Here is a 14836-nt window from a genome sequence, read left to right on the forward strand (position 1 = left end):
AATGATTATTACATGTGAATCCTTTAGTCAAGCTGGATGATGCTGTTAATGTCGATGAGATAATGACTGATACTTCTACCAGCTATCTTCTGTGTATCTGTGAAAATAAGGAAAATGTTAAAGACAAAAAAAAGGGGAACGTTTTCATTGGACTTGTGGTAAGTACTTTGTAGGTGAAGAATGAATGATAGGGACTTCCCTGGTAGTGCAGTGGTTAAGAATCTGCCTGCCAGTGCAGGGGACACAGGTTCAAGCCCTGGTCTGCGAAGATCCCACATGGTGCGGAGCAACTAAGCCCGTGAGCCACAACTGTTGAGCCTGCGCTCTAGAGCCCGCGAACCACAACTACTGAGCCTGTGCACCTAGAGCCTGTGCTCTGCAACAAGAGAAGCCACCGCAATGAAAAGCCCGCGCACCGCAACGAAGAGTAGCCCCCGCTCGCCTCCCCTAGAGAAAGCCTGTGCACAGCAACGAAGATCCAACACAGCCAAAAATAAATAAATAAATAATTTTTTAAAAAAAAAGAACGAATGATAGATCTTCAAGGAATCTTTAAATATGAGTAATCATGTATGGTTTATAATGAGGCTATCTGATAGGTTGTGTCCTCAAGTAATTATACTAGAAAAGCATTTTCCTCCTAATTTTATATGTTAAATTACTAGTTATAATTTTCTCAGGTGGCTACTTGGCACTCTGTGCTATGGAGGGATCCAGATAGTTTCTGTCCATGGGCTTTAGCAGTTTAGGGTTCAAGATAGACCCAGTGACAGGCATGCATGTGGACAGTGTACAGATAGCAGAATAAAAGTCAACACATGCATGGATAACAAAGGGTTTTACAAATTTCCTCTAGGGATTTGAAGTTAAACACAAATGATTATGGGATTGTCATATCTAGTCTAGAGGAAAGTTCAAGAGTTAAAGGGAAATGATAGCTGGCTAGTACAAAACTCTCTCTTTTTTTTTTACATCTTTATTGGAGTATAATTGCTCTGCAATGGTGTGTTAGTTTCTGCTTTATAACAAAGCGAATCAGTTATACATATACATATGTTCCCATATCTCCTCCCTCTTGTGTCTCCCTCCCTCCCACCCTCCCTATCCCACCCCTCTAGGTGGTCACAAAGCACCGAGCTGATCTCCCTCTGCTATGTGGCTGCTTCCCACTAGCTATCTATTTTACGTTTGGTAGTGTATATATGTCCATGCCACTCTCTCACTTTGTCCCAGCATACCCTTCCCCCTCCCCATATCCTCAAGTCCATTCTCTAGTAGGTCTGTGTCTTTATTCCTGTCTTACCCCTAGGTTCTTTTTGACATTTTTTTTTCTTAAATTCCATATATATGTGTTAGCATACGGTATTTGTCTTTCTCTTTCTGACTTACTTCACTCTGTATGACAGACTCTAGGTCCATCCACTTCATTACAAATAGCTCAATTTTGTTTCTTTTTATGGCTGAGTAATATTCCATTGTATATATGTGCCACATCTTCTTTATCCATTCATCCGATGATGGACATTTAGGTTGTTTCCATCTCTGGGCTATTGTAAATAGAGCCTCAGAAGCAGTAGATTAAAGCAAAACTCTTTTTAATAAGGATTAGGAATACTTATAACCAGTCTTCCAGGTAAGTATATTTGTGAATATATAATTTGTGAATCATAGTTTTATTGATCTTGCCTTCTGGCAATTTGTGAGCAGATTTGCCCATTTATAGACTTACTTGGACTCTGCTTAAAATCTTAGGTTTAAGGGCTTCCCTGGTGGCACAGTGGTTGAGAGTCCACCTGCCGATGCGGGGGACACAGGTTCGTGCCCCGGTCTGGGAAAAAAAAATCTTAGGTTTAAGGGCCCTTTGGAACTATTAGACTCCCTTGTTCTGTTAAGCACAAGTAGGACCCTTTGCCTAATAATAACTCATTCTCTTTGTTTTTTACAAACTTCTGCAACCAGCTACAATATCAACAAAAATTCTTACAACCCACATGTCTCCAAAGTACCTTTTAATACCTCATTCTGACTGCATAACTTTGTGCTAACTTGACATTTGCTTAATCAGTAAGCCTTTCTCTCCGGGAGTTTGCATTACTGTTGGATGGCTCTAAATGATTTTTTTACCCTTGAGAAGCACGTTTTATCTAGCTGCAGGCAATTGAACCTACCTAAAAATAGTAAGGTTACTTGCTTTTAAGCTTTATCAGATGTAATGTGCTATTTTATATTTACCTGGAACTCAATCTAAGGAGCAGAGCTGATAGTATACAACTCCTACTTTGTGCAGTTAGAAATACGCTCTGGCCTACTGCCAAAGTTAACCGTAGTGTATGAACTGGCATGCATAAAAAAAAAAAAAAGAAATGATAGTTTGCATCTCAGGCATTTTCTTGGGACCCATTCTTTACCTCACCAACCACTTTTGGGCTGATGACATCCAGAGGCCTGGTCCAGGCTGCACCTCTCTTGTGAGCTCCAGGCTCTTGCTTCCAACTCTTCATTGGACAAGGGCCCTGAAATTCAGTGTGGCTGAAATGGATCTCATCTTCCTTTACCCTGTTTTTGCTGGGTTTTTCCCTGTTGTGGTGAGTGTCACATGTTCCCCAGTCACTACCTAGGAGTCATCCTTTGGATACTGGTAGTTAGTCTGAAATCAAAGGCTTTTGTGTTGTAGTGCCACTGCCATCAGGCCCGCTACCGTCAGGCTGGGCAATGCACAGCTTTATACAGACTGACTGTGGGTTTATCAACGTTACATATCACACAGAGTAGTACCTGTTGCAGGTTTTATGATATAGACCGTTTCTCTGATTTAAAAAAGCAGAGGGGAATTTATCTGTCTGATAAATTTATTACTTGAACTTCTGTTAATAGCTTTTGTAAAAATTTGGTTGTAGATTGGGAGATAAACTTATATGTGTATGCTAATGTACTTACAGTCCAGCTATGTGGCCACTAGAGAAGGCCTCTGGACTATAATTAATGAACTTCCGTGAGCCAAAAATGAGTGATTTTTTAAAAAGTTATAAAATAATCGAGGAAAAAAATGCATAAAACAGAAATTTACAGTGTAATATTGAGACAACCACCCAGGTTAGGAAATACAGCACTGCTCACAGAAGGGCCTCTTCCCTCTGGAGGTAACCATAATCCAGACTTTAAGATAATAATTCCCTTGCTTTTAGATACAGTTTTATGACCTTAAAAAGTATATAAATGTAAATATATTGTATGTATCCTTTTGGGTCTTGCTTCTTTGTTTACCATTGTGTACATGGGATTTATCGGATATTACATGTGTTACCTTAGTAGTTTTTTTGTTGTCATTGCTACATTGTATTTCATTTTACAGTTTTTTCATTCTTGTGGATTCTTTCCAGTTTTTGCTTGTACAAAGGATACACTGTCAACCTTTTTGCACATGCCTTATACATGTGCCTGAGTTGCTTAAGAGTATATAGGTAGGGGAGGAATTGCTGAGTTATAGGATGTGGATGTTTTCAGCTTTCTTAGAAAATGCCAGGCAGTTTTCTGGAGAGGCTCTGTCAGTTGACTTTCCACCAGATGTCCATGAGTGTAGGGACTGGTTGTTTTTCCTCCTGTTAGCTCATGCAGTCTGTAACTGGCCCCATGCCTTTCATGATTGTCAGTAGTGAGTACGAGTGTGGCTTGTGGAGTCAGACTATGTGAATCTTGCCTCCACCACTTTATTGCCCCTCGACCTTGAGTAAATTACTAAATCTTTTTCTTCTTTTCCAAACTATGATCTTTTCCAGGTTATCTTGGCTATTATTGGCTTGGGGTGATGGAGATGGCTTTTGGTTATCATAGTTGTTTCCCTGGATAGACTGTGTACAAGGTGTTTATCAGAGTTTGTTTTATTTGATTTTTTTTTGCAAAAATTATACTTTTTTTTCCTTCAACGTTTTTATTGGAGTATAATTGCTCTACATTGGTGCGTTAGCTTCTGCTGTATAACAAAGTGAATTAGCCATATGTATACATATATCCCCATATCCCCTCCCTCTTGCGTCTCCCTCCCACCCTCCCTATCGCACCCCTCTAGGTGGTCACAAAGCACTGAGCTGATCTCCCTGTGCTATGCGGCTGCTTTCCACTAGCTATCTGTTTTACATTTGGTAGTGTATATATGTCCATGCCACTCTCTCACCTTGTCCCAGCCCACCCCTCCCTCTCCCCATGTCCTCAAGTACACTCTCCATGCCTACGTCGTTATTCCAGTCCTGCCCTTAGGTTCTTCAGAATCTTTTTTTTTTTTTGGATTCCATATATATGTGTTAGCATACAGTGTTTATTTTTCTTTTTCTGACTTAGTTTACTCTGTATGACAGACTCTAGGTCCATCCACCTCACTACAAATAACTCAATTTTGTTTCTTTTTATGGCTGAGTAATATTCCATTGTATATATGTGCCACATCTTCTTTATCCATTCATCTATTGATGGACACTTAGGTTGCTTCCATGTCCTGTCTATTGTAAATAGTGCTACAATGAACATTGTGGTACATGACTTTTTGAATTATGGTTTTCTCAGGGTATATGCTCAGTAGTGGTATTGCTGGGTCATATGGTAGTTCTATTTTTAGCTTTTTAAGGAACCTCCATACTGTTCTCCCTAGTGGCTGTGTCAATTTACATTCCCACCAACAGTGCAAGAGGGTTCCCATTTTTCCACACCCTCTCCAGCATTTATTGTTTGTAGACTTTTTGATGATGGCCCTTCTGACCAGTGTGAGGTGATACCTCATTGTAGTTTTGATTTGCATTTCTCTAATGATTAATGATGTTGAGCATCCTTTCATGTGTATGTTGGCAATCTGTATATCTTTGGAGAAATGTCTATTTAGGTCTTCTGCCCATTTTTGGATTGGGTTGTTTGCTTTTTTGATATTGAGCTGCATAAGCTGCTTGTATATTTTGGAGATTAATCCTTTGTCAGTTGCTTCATTTGCAAATATTTTCTCCCGTTCTGAGGGTTGTCTTTTTGTCTTGTTTATGGTTTCCTTTGCTGTGCAAAAGCTTTTAAGTTTCATTAGGTCCCATTTGTTTATTTTTGGTTTTGTTTCCATTTCTCTAGGGGGTGGGTCAAAAAGGATCTTGCTGTGATTTATGTCATAGAGTGTTCTGCTTATGTTTTCCTCTAAGAGTTTTATAGTGTCTGGCCTTACATTTAGGTCTTTAATCCAGTTTGAGTTTATTTTTATGTATGGTCTTAGGGAGTGTTCTAATTTCATTCTTTACACGTAGCTGTCCAGTTTTCCCAGCACCACTTATTGAAAAGGCTGTCTTTTCTCCATCGTATATTCTTGCCTGCTTTATCAAAAATAAGGTGACCATATGTGTGTGGGTTTATCTTTGGGCTTTCTATCTTGTTCCATTGATCTATATTTCTGTTTTTATGCCAGTACCATACTGTCTTGATTACTGTAGCTTTGTAGTATAGTCTGAAGTCAAGGAGCCTGATTTCTCCATCTCCATTTTTCTTACTCAAGATTGCTTTGGCTGTTCGGGGTCATTTTTGTTCTGGTTCTGTGAAAAATGCCATTGGTAGTTTGATAGGGACTGCACTAAATCTGTACATTGCTTTGGGTAGTATAGTCATTTTCACAATGTTGATTCTTCCAATCCAAGAGTAAATCTCCATCTGTTTGTATCATCTTTAATTTCTTTCATCAGTGTCTTATAGTTTTCTGCATACAGGTTTTTTGTCTCCTTAGATATGTTTATTCCTAGGTATTTTATTTTTTTGTTGTTGCAATGGTAAATGGGAGTCTTTCCTTAATTTCTCTTTCAGATTTGTCATCATTAGTGTATAAGAATGCAAGAGATTTCTGTGCATTATTTTGTATCCTGCTACTTTACCAGATTAATTGATTAGCTCTAGTAGTTTTCTGGTAGCATCTTTGGGATTCTCTGTGTATAGTATCATGTCATCTGAAAACAGTGACAGTTTTACTTCTTTTCCAGTTGGATTCCTTTTTTTGGTTTTCGTCTCTGATTGCTGTGGCTAAAACTTCCAAAACTGTGTTGAATAATAGTGGTGAGAGTGGGCAAGCTTGTCTTGTTCCTGATCTTAGAGGAAATGGTTTCAGTTTTTCACCATTGAGAACAAGGCTGGCTGTGGGTTTGTCATATATGGCCTTTATTATGTTGGGGTAAGTTCCCTCTATGCCTACTTTTTGGAGGGTTTTTATCATAAGTGGGTGCTGAATTTTGTCGAAAGCTTTTTCTGAATCTGTTGAGATGATCATATGGTTTTTCTCCTTCAGTATGATAATATGGTTTATCACATTGATTGATTTGTGTATATTGAAGAATCCTTGTATTCCTGGGATAAACTCCACTTGATCAGGGTGTATGATCCTTTTAATGTGCTGTTGGATTCTGTTTGCTAGTATTTTGTTGAGGATTTTTGCATCTATCTTCCTCAGTGATAGATGGCCTGTAGTTTTCTTTCTTTGTGACATCTTTGTCTGCCTTTGGTATCAAGGTGATGGTGGCCTCGTAGAATGAGTTTGGGAGTGTTCCTCCCTCTGCTTTATTTTGGAAGAGTTTCAGAATGATAGGTGTTAACTCTTCTCTAAATGTTTGCTAGAATTCGCCTGTGAAGCCATCTGGTCCTGGGCTTTTGTTTGTTGGGAGATTTTTAATCACAGTTTCCAATTTCAGTGCTTGTGATTGGTCTGTTTATATTTTCTATTTTTTCCTGGTTCAGTGTCGGAAGGTTGTGCTTTTCTAAGAATTTGTCCATTTCTTCCAGGTTGGCCATTTTATTGGCATAGAGTTGCTTGTAGTAATCTCTCATGATCCTTTGTATTTCTGCAGTGTCAGTTGTTACTTCTTTTTCATTTCTAATTCTGTTGATTTGAGTCTTCTCCCTTTTTTTCTTGATGAGTCTGGCTAATGGTTTATCAATTTTGTTTATCTTCTCAAAGAACCAGCTTTTAGTTTTATTCTTTGCTATTGTTTCCTTCATTTCTTTTTCATTTATTTCTGATCTGATATTTATGATTTCTCTCCTTCTGCTAACTGTGGGGTTTTTTTTGTTCTTCTTTCTTTAATTACTTTAGGTGTAAGTTTAGGTTGTTTATTCGAGATGTTTCTTGTTTCTTGAGGTAGGATTGTATTGCTATAAACTTCCCTCTTAGAACTGCTTTTGCTGCATCCCATAGGTTTTGGGTTGTCATGTTTTCATTGTCATTTGTTTCTAGGTATTTTTTGATTTCCTCTTTGATTTCTTGAGTGATCTCTTGGTTATTTAGTAGTGTATTGTTTAGCCTCCATGTGTTTGTATTTTTTACAGTCTTTTGCCTGTAATTGATATCTAGTTTTATAGCATTGTGTTTGGAAAAGATAATTGATACAATTTCAATTTTCTTAAATTTATCAAGGCTTGATTTGTGACCCAAGATATGATCTATCCTGGAGAATGTTCTATGAGCACTTGAGAATAAAGTGTATTCTGTTGTTTTTGGATGGAATGTGCTATAAATATCATTTAAATCCATCTTGTTTAATGTGTCATTTAAAGCTTGTGTTTCCTTATTTATTTTCATTTTGGATGATCTGTCCATTGGTGAAAGTAGGGTGTTAAAGTCCCGTACTATGATTGTGTTACTGTTGATTTCCCCTTTTATGACTGTTAGCATATACAGCACCTTATATATTGAGGTGCTCCTATGTTGGGTGCATAAATATTTACAATTGTTATACCTTCTTGGATTGATCCCTTGATCATTTTGTAGTGTCCTTCTTTGTCTCTTGTAATAGTCTTTATTTTTATTTATTTATTTATTCATTTATTATTTTTGGTTGTGTTGGGTCTTCGTTATTGTGCGAGGCCTTTCTCTAGTTGTGGCAAGCAGGGGGCCACTCTTCATTGCGGTGTGTGGGCCTCTCACTGTCGTGGCCTCTCTTGTTGTGGAGCACAAGCTCCAGATGCACAGGCTCAGTAGTTGTGGCTCACGGGCCTAGTTGCTCCGCGGCATGTGGGACCTTCCCAGACCACGGCTCGAACCCATGTCCCCTGCATTGGCAGGCAGATTCTCAACCACTGCGCCACCAGGGAAACCCAGTAGTCTTTATTTTAAAGTCTATTATGTCTGATATGAGAATTGCTACTCCAGCTTTTTTTTGATTTCCATTTGCATGGAATATCTTTTTCCATCCCCTCACTTTCAGTCTGTATATGTCCCTAGGTGTGAAGTGGGTCTCTTGAAGACAGCATATGTACAGGTCTTGTTTTTGTATCCATTTAGCCTGTCTGTGTATTTTGGTTGGAGCATTTAGTCCATTTACATTTAAGGTAATTATTGATATGTATGTTCCTATTACCTTTTTCTTAATTGTTTTGGGTTTGTTATTGTAGGTCTTTTCCTTCTCTTGTGTTTCCTGCCTAGAGAAGTTCCTTTAGCATTTGTTGTAAAGCGGATTTGGTAGTGCTGAATTCTCTTAGCTTTTGCTTGTCTGTAAAGGCTTTAATTTCTCTGTTGAACCTGAATGAGATCCCTGCTGGGTAGAGTAATCTTTTTCCTTTTCATCAGTTTAAATATGTCCTGCCACTCCCTTCTGGCTTGCAGAGTTTCTGATGAAAAATCAACTGTTAACCTTATGGGGATTCCCTTGTATGTTATTTGTTGCTTTTCCCTTGCTGCTTTTAATATATTTTCTTTGTATTTAATTTTTGATAGTTTGATTAATATGTGTCTTGGAGTGTTTCTCTTTGGATTTCTCCTGTATGGGACTCTCTGCGCTTCCTGGGCTTTATTGACTATTTCCTTTCCCATATTAAGGAAATTTTCAACTATATTCTCTTCAAATATTTTCTTAGTCCCTTTCTTTTTCTCTTCTTCTTGTGGGACCCCTATAATTCAAATTATGGTGCATTTAATGTTGTCCCAGAGGTCTCTGAGACTGTCCTCAGTTCTTTTCATTCTTTTTTGTTCATTCTGCTTTGTGGTAGTTATTTCCACTATTTTGTCTTCCAGGTCACTTATCTGTTCTTCTGCCTGAGTTATTCTGCTATTGATTCCTTCTAGAGAATTTTAAATTTCATTTTTTGTGGTGTTCATCATTGTTTGTTTGCTCTTTAATTCTTCCAGGTCCTTGTTAAACATTTCTTGTGTTTTCCTCATTCCTCATTCCTGATCCATTTCCAAGAGTTTGGATTATCTTTTCTATCATTACTCTGAATTCTTTTTCAGGTAGACTCTGTATTTCCTCTTCATTTTTTTGCTCTGGTGGGTTTTTACCTTGCTTCTTCACCTGCTGTGTATTTCTCTGTCTTCTCCTTTTGTTTAACTTACTGTGTTTGGGGTGTCCTTTTCCTAGCCTGCAGGTTTGTAGTTCCCGTTGTTTTTGGTGTCTGCCCCCATTGGGTAAGTTTGGTTGAGTGGGTTGTGTAGGCTTCCTGGTGGAGGGTACTGGTGCCTGTGTTCTGGTGGGCAGGACTACATCTGGTGGTGTGTTTTGGGGTGTCTGTGAACTTAGTATGAGTTTAGGCAGCCTCTCTGCTAATGGGTGGGGTTGTGTTTCTGTCTTGCTAGTTGTTTGGCATGGGGTGCCCAGCATTGGAGCTTGCTGGTTGTTGAGTGGAGCTGTGTCTTAGCGTTGAGATGGAGATATCTGGGAGAGCTCTCACAGATTGATTTACATGGCGCTGGGAGGTCTCTGGTGGACCAATGTCCTGAATTCGGCTCTCCCACGTCAGAGGCTCAGGCCTGACAGCCTGCTGGAGCACCCTGACCCATCAGCCACACGGCTGGAGAAGATGAGCTGTGAGTTGGGTGTCAGCCACTGCCCTGTTGTAGTTCTGTCTCAGCTGTCTCCAAAGGTCACCCAGATACATTGGGTTATTCCACCATTCCTCAGAACTTGCATATGCCAGTCTGGGATTTGTAGATGTCCTCCTGTTACTCTTCATTGAAATACCTTGCATTGGTAGTGAGAGATATGCTAATAGTGTTAGTTCTCTTCAGTTCAGAGACTGGGACAGTCTGAGCCTTCATGTGGCCAAGTCAGGAGCAGCTGGCCAGCGGTCCCAAAGTGATAACGTGTCAGATTCCAAGAAGGCTTTTGCAACTAGAGAAAGCCCACGTGCCGCAATGGAGACCCAATGCAGCCAAAAAAAAATCTTTTTAATTAAAAAAACCAAAAGAATGTGACTCCAATAAAGACATTAACATGCCAGAAAGAAAAGCTGTGTAGTGGATGCTGTGGTGAGCCACCCAGACCTCACCTTCAGGACAGACATTCCCATCCCCCCTATATTTTTTATTTATTAATTTTATATATTGAAATAGTACCTTACTCCTACTCTGGTGGCCACGTTTCTAGAAACATATCACTTCTTACTCTCAGTATTGGCAGCCACTATTTGTACAGTACTTTATAGCTTAGAAGGTGTTCATTTGTTTTCTGATTTGACCCTTACAATAACTCTGTGAGGGAAGTAGGCTGGTTTATCCCCAGTTACAGAGGATGACCCTGAGGCCCAGGAGGGTTTAATGACTTGTCACAGTCACTCAGTCTGGTGTGTTAGATCCAGGACTTAGTTGGACTCCGGGTGTCTCTCTAAAATCCCATCTAGCATAGTTTAGATTGGTGAGTCTGACTTCTTATTTAAGAGTCTTGGAAAGCAGACAGGTTTTCAAACATTTTAGAAATGCAGGTACTTACTTGTGAGTGTCGTCTTTACTATTTCCATGTTTATTAATGCTGTGTCATAGTTATAATGGGGAAAAAATATATATTTTCTGTGCCATTATATTTTTGTTTTTAGGGGGTGCAGCCCGCCACAGGTGAGGTTGTGTTCGACAGTTTCCAGGACTCTGCTTCCCGTTCAGAGCTAGAAACTCGGATATTATGCCTGCAGCCAGTGGAGCTTCTGCTTCCATCAGACTTGTCAGAGCAAACAGAGATGCTCATCCACAGGACCACAGCTGTTAGGTGAGTTGGCACATTGCTGGAAAGTCATGTTGATTCTGAAACTTAGATCTGATTCCCAAACTGATAATAAAGTTGTTAAAAATGATTTTTCTTTATAAAAATATTTCATCAGTAGTAGTGGAAATTCCGAAAAAGAAAACCAAAATGACCCTTAATGTCACCTTAATGAAGGCTTTTAGAAGTTGCTCTTTTTAAAGGGGGTTATGATATTTAATGAAATTATTTGATATTAAAGGGCTTATGATATTATTAAATGATATTATTTGGTAATTAATCTTCAGTTTCTGCAGGTAATCATTTCTTAGAAAGCTTATATAATTTTGGAAATGCCTTATTTGTGCCGCAAGTTTCAATTTGTGGCTGAGTCCACTAGTTAAATTTACGAGATCTATGGTCACTCCTCTTATTTATGAGGCAGTGTGCTAGGCACGATGGCGTATGGAGGGAGAAGATGTGCTTTTGATATGTGTCTGGCAGAGTTTATAATCCAGCGGGAGAGGCAGATGTGTAGAGACCTAACTGGATTCCCAAAACATGATGTATTGCATGACAGGCATGAAGGTGCCTAGGTGAGAAGATTCTGTACTGTTACCCAAGGAGTTTGGTGGGAGAAGAGACTGAAAAGGTGGGCTGGGGCTCCGGTGAAGAGGACTTTATATATTGAGGAATTTGGACTTTAGACTAGGCCGGAGAGCCCATGAAGATTTATATTTAATAAAATCAGTTGGAAAATCAAATTAATTGATTCAGTGAAGTTCTGTATGTTTCTTTGTTCTTCGAGTTAAATGTTCCTTTTTCATCTGACTTGAAATTCTTTCAAAGTAGCTTTCAAAATATGTTTTTCTGATTGTAACCCTAATCCATATTCATTTAGGAAAAGTTGAGAGTTAAAAAAAAACCCATAAAAATAACAAGCTATAACTCAGAGATAACTACTGTTAAACATCTTGGTGTATTATTTCTGTGTATAATCATTTTTTGTTTATAAACTTTGATTCATGTTACAAAATCAGTTTTGTATTCTGTTTTATTTTAAATTCCCCATGTATTTTTTTACTTTATTATGGAAAATTTCAAACATATACGAAATTATACTGAATAGTTTAGTGAACCCCATGAATCCATCAACCAGCTTCAGTATTTCTCAACCAGCCAATCTCATTTCATCTATAACTCTACGCTCTCCCTCCCTGGATTATTTATCTGAAGCAAATTCTAGAGAACATCATTGCACCTGCCAATATTTCAGTCAGTATTTATGAAGACAAGATGACTACATAACATTCAGTCATATAAGTGGATCATACAGTAATTTATCTATTCTCCTTTTGTTAGATTGTTTTCATTTTTTCAGTATTACAAATATTGCTATGATGAATATCCATGCATAGAAATATTTGTGTACATTTCTGATTATTTCCTTAAGCTAAATTCCTAAAAGTGGAATTAATTGGTTAGAGAGTATAAACATTTAGAAAACTCTTGATTGCTTGCTAGAATTGGTAATATTAATTTACACTTCTACCACTATAGTATAGGCAGGTTGTTTGAGCCCTTGCTAGTATGGGAAGTGATCACTGAAATAATTTCTGCCAATTGGATAGACAAAAAATTCTGCATGAATTCCCCTTATTTTGTTCTTAATCCTTTTCTGACAGTGTTCAAACTTGGATAATTAAAAGTCAGACAAGTAGACTGATAAGGGATGCTGCCTTTGGAGGGCTAAAAAAGTTAATAAAATCTCTAAAGATTTTAAAGATAGCCTTCTAAAACTATATTTCCCATATTTTATATCTTTGATTTTGTTAATTTTCCTTCATACCTGAGTGTATATTTGATTAAATTAGATGTAATTGAGATTAAAATTGATCAGTTGAATCAACACTCCCATTTTTCTGATTTCCACTTATTTTTTTAGCTTTCATTTATTTATTTTCATAATTTATGATTTATTTTTAGTAGAATACTATGATTCAAACCAGTACTACTGAACAACAGCTAGAAATGAAGACCACATTAAGATTTTGAAACAGCACATCATTTAGAAATCTTTCACACAAGATATAATGCCCAACAGACAAATGTATAAATTAATGTAGACAACTGGAAATTCTTCAGTTGGCATAGATTATCTATCCCATTTTGGTGGCAAACACTTTTTTAACTAGACAAAATATTTGAGACTATATTATCATATCTCATACTATGATTATTATTCATTCTCAGAAAATTGGATATATTCAATTCTAGCTACAGTATAATCACAGCATTCTAACTAGAAAGTCTTCTCTTTTTTTTAACATCTTTATTGGAGTATAATTGCTTTACATTGTTGTGTTAGTTTCTGTTGTATAACAAAGTGAATCAGCTATATATATATACATAGATCCCCATATCTCCTCCCTCTTGCATCTCCCTCCCACCCTCCCTATCCCACCCCTCTAGATGGTCACAAAGCACTTATTTTTATAAAACAATAAAGGCAAAATTCAATAAAACATTCCACAAAGACATTGCCAAAATGGAATTTTTTGGCTGGCAAGCCTGGGTATGTTCCTAAATGTTTACTCATCAAATGAGATTCAAAAGCCATTTGGCATACCAAAGATAGTTTGGGTGTCATATGTGGGTTTTACCAAATTTGATGACTGCCTTTGTCTTGTTTTATTTTGTATTTTTCTGGTTAGCATTGGGAGTATGTAATTTTTTCTGTGTTTACTAACCACATGTAATTTTTTATTTTATTCACATAATGGACTAAACAGTCAACAGTTAACCCACGTTTCTGTGTAGTCTAAAGCTGATCCATATCTAGGTATAGAATGGAGCAGTAGAGATTCAAAAGTCGAACGGTCAAGCAGTGTGGCTCTTGTGACATAGGGTTTGGGTTCGAAAATTGGCTTTCCTCGTAGTGACTTTGGTTGAATTACTCAATTGTGTTGTCCTTCAGTTTCCTTTTCTGTAAAATAGAGAAAGTAAGAGTGTTTACCTCATAGGATTGCTGTGAGGATTAAATAAGTTAAAATAAAGGCAAAGCGCTTGAAACAGCACCCAGCATAGAAAGCTCTCTATAGATGGAAGCTGTTCTTTCTGTTATTCCCATCAGCCATTATCTCTCTGAATACTGCCTCTCCCCTCTGCTCCACTAGACCTCCTACTAGAAGTACGTTGGATATTCTACTCTCTGTGCATGGCCCTTTATGGTGTCACCTCCCATCCACAGCTATGATTTTCATGTGGTTTTTGGCCCTTGGGGATTTCCTTTTTTTTTTTTTTTAATCTCTTGAAAAAACATTTTTGATTATATATTAATTCACTATTTCTCTGTATTTTTAGTGTACTGCCTGGACCAATTAAACCTCCATACTTAATGGTAGCATTCCATTATTTTTATGTTTAGAAATATCTCTCCTTATTCTGAAAACACTTACACAATTACTTATATTTTATTTTAGTCGATTTATTATTTTAAAAAAATTTTTACATTCAACTTCTAATTCACTTTTATTTTGCTTTACTGTGTGAAGTGTGGTCCTACCTTAATTTCTCCCTAAATGCTAGTGGGTCCACTTTAACATCCATAAAATTTAGCCTTTATCAACCTGAGATACAGTTCCTAGCCTTGTTTAAAAAAAAAAAAAAAAGAAAAAAAAAGTTAGCAACGGGGATCGGGAATGCTTTTTTTTTTTTGCGGTATGCGGGCCTCTCTGTTGTGGCCTCTCCTGTTGCGGAGCACAGGCTCCGGACGCGCACGCTCCGCGGCCATGGCTCACGGGTCCAGCGCTCCGCGGCATGTGAGATCTTCCCGGACTGGGGCACGAACCCATGTCCCCTGCATCGGCAGGCGGACTCTCAACCACTGTGCC

At 38.0% G+C, this 14836-nt stretch overlaps 1 protein-coding gene across 5 annotated transcripts in view; it reads left to right on the forward strand.

Annotated features, from left to right (window-relative positions):
* The window catches only part of MSH3 (mutS homolog 3), a 182999-nt gene that overhangs the window by 20313 nt on the left and 147850 nt on the right, over positions 1-14836 (forward strand). For all 5 annotated transcript variants that reach the window (XM_022593737.3, XM_022593729.3, XM_022593721.3 and 2 more), the window contains exons 7-8: positions 13-158; positions 10804-10970. In XM_022593737.3, coding sequence (XP_022449445.2) covers positions 13-158; positions 10804-10970 — 313 coding nt within the window. The remainder of the gene's footprint in view (positions 1-12; positions 159-10803; positions 10971-14836) is intronic.

The sequence above is a fragment of the Delphinapterus leucas genome, chromosome 3, assembly GCF_059928025.1.
Source record: "Delphinapterus leucas isolate spDelLeu-1000000601 "Yukka" chromosome 3, BTC_Dleu_Yukka2, whole genome shotgun sequence".
NCBI lineage: Eukaryota > Metazoa > Chordata > Mammalia > Artiodactyla > Monodontidae > Delphinapterus > Delphinapterus leucas.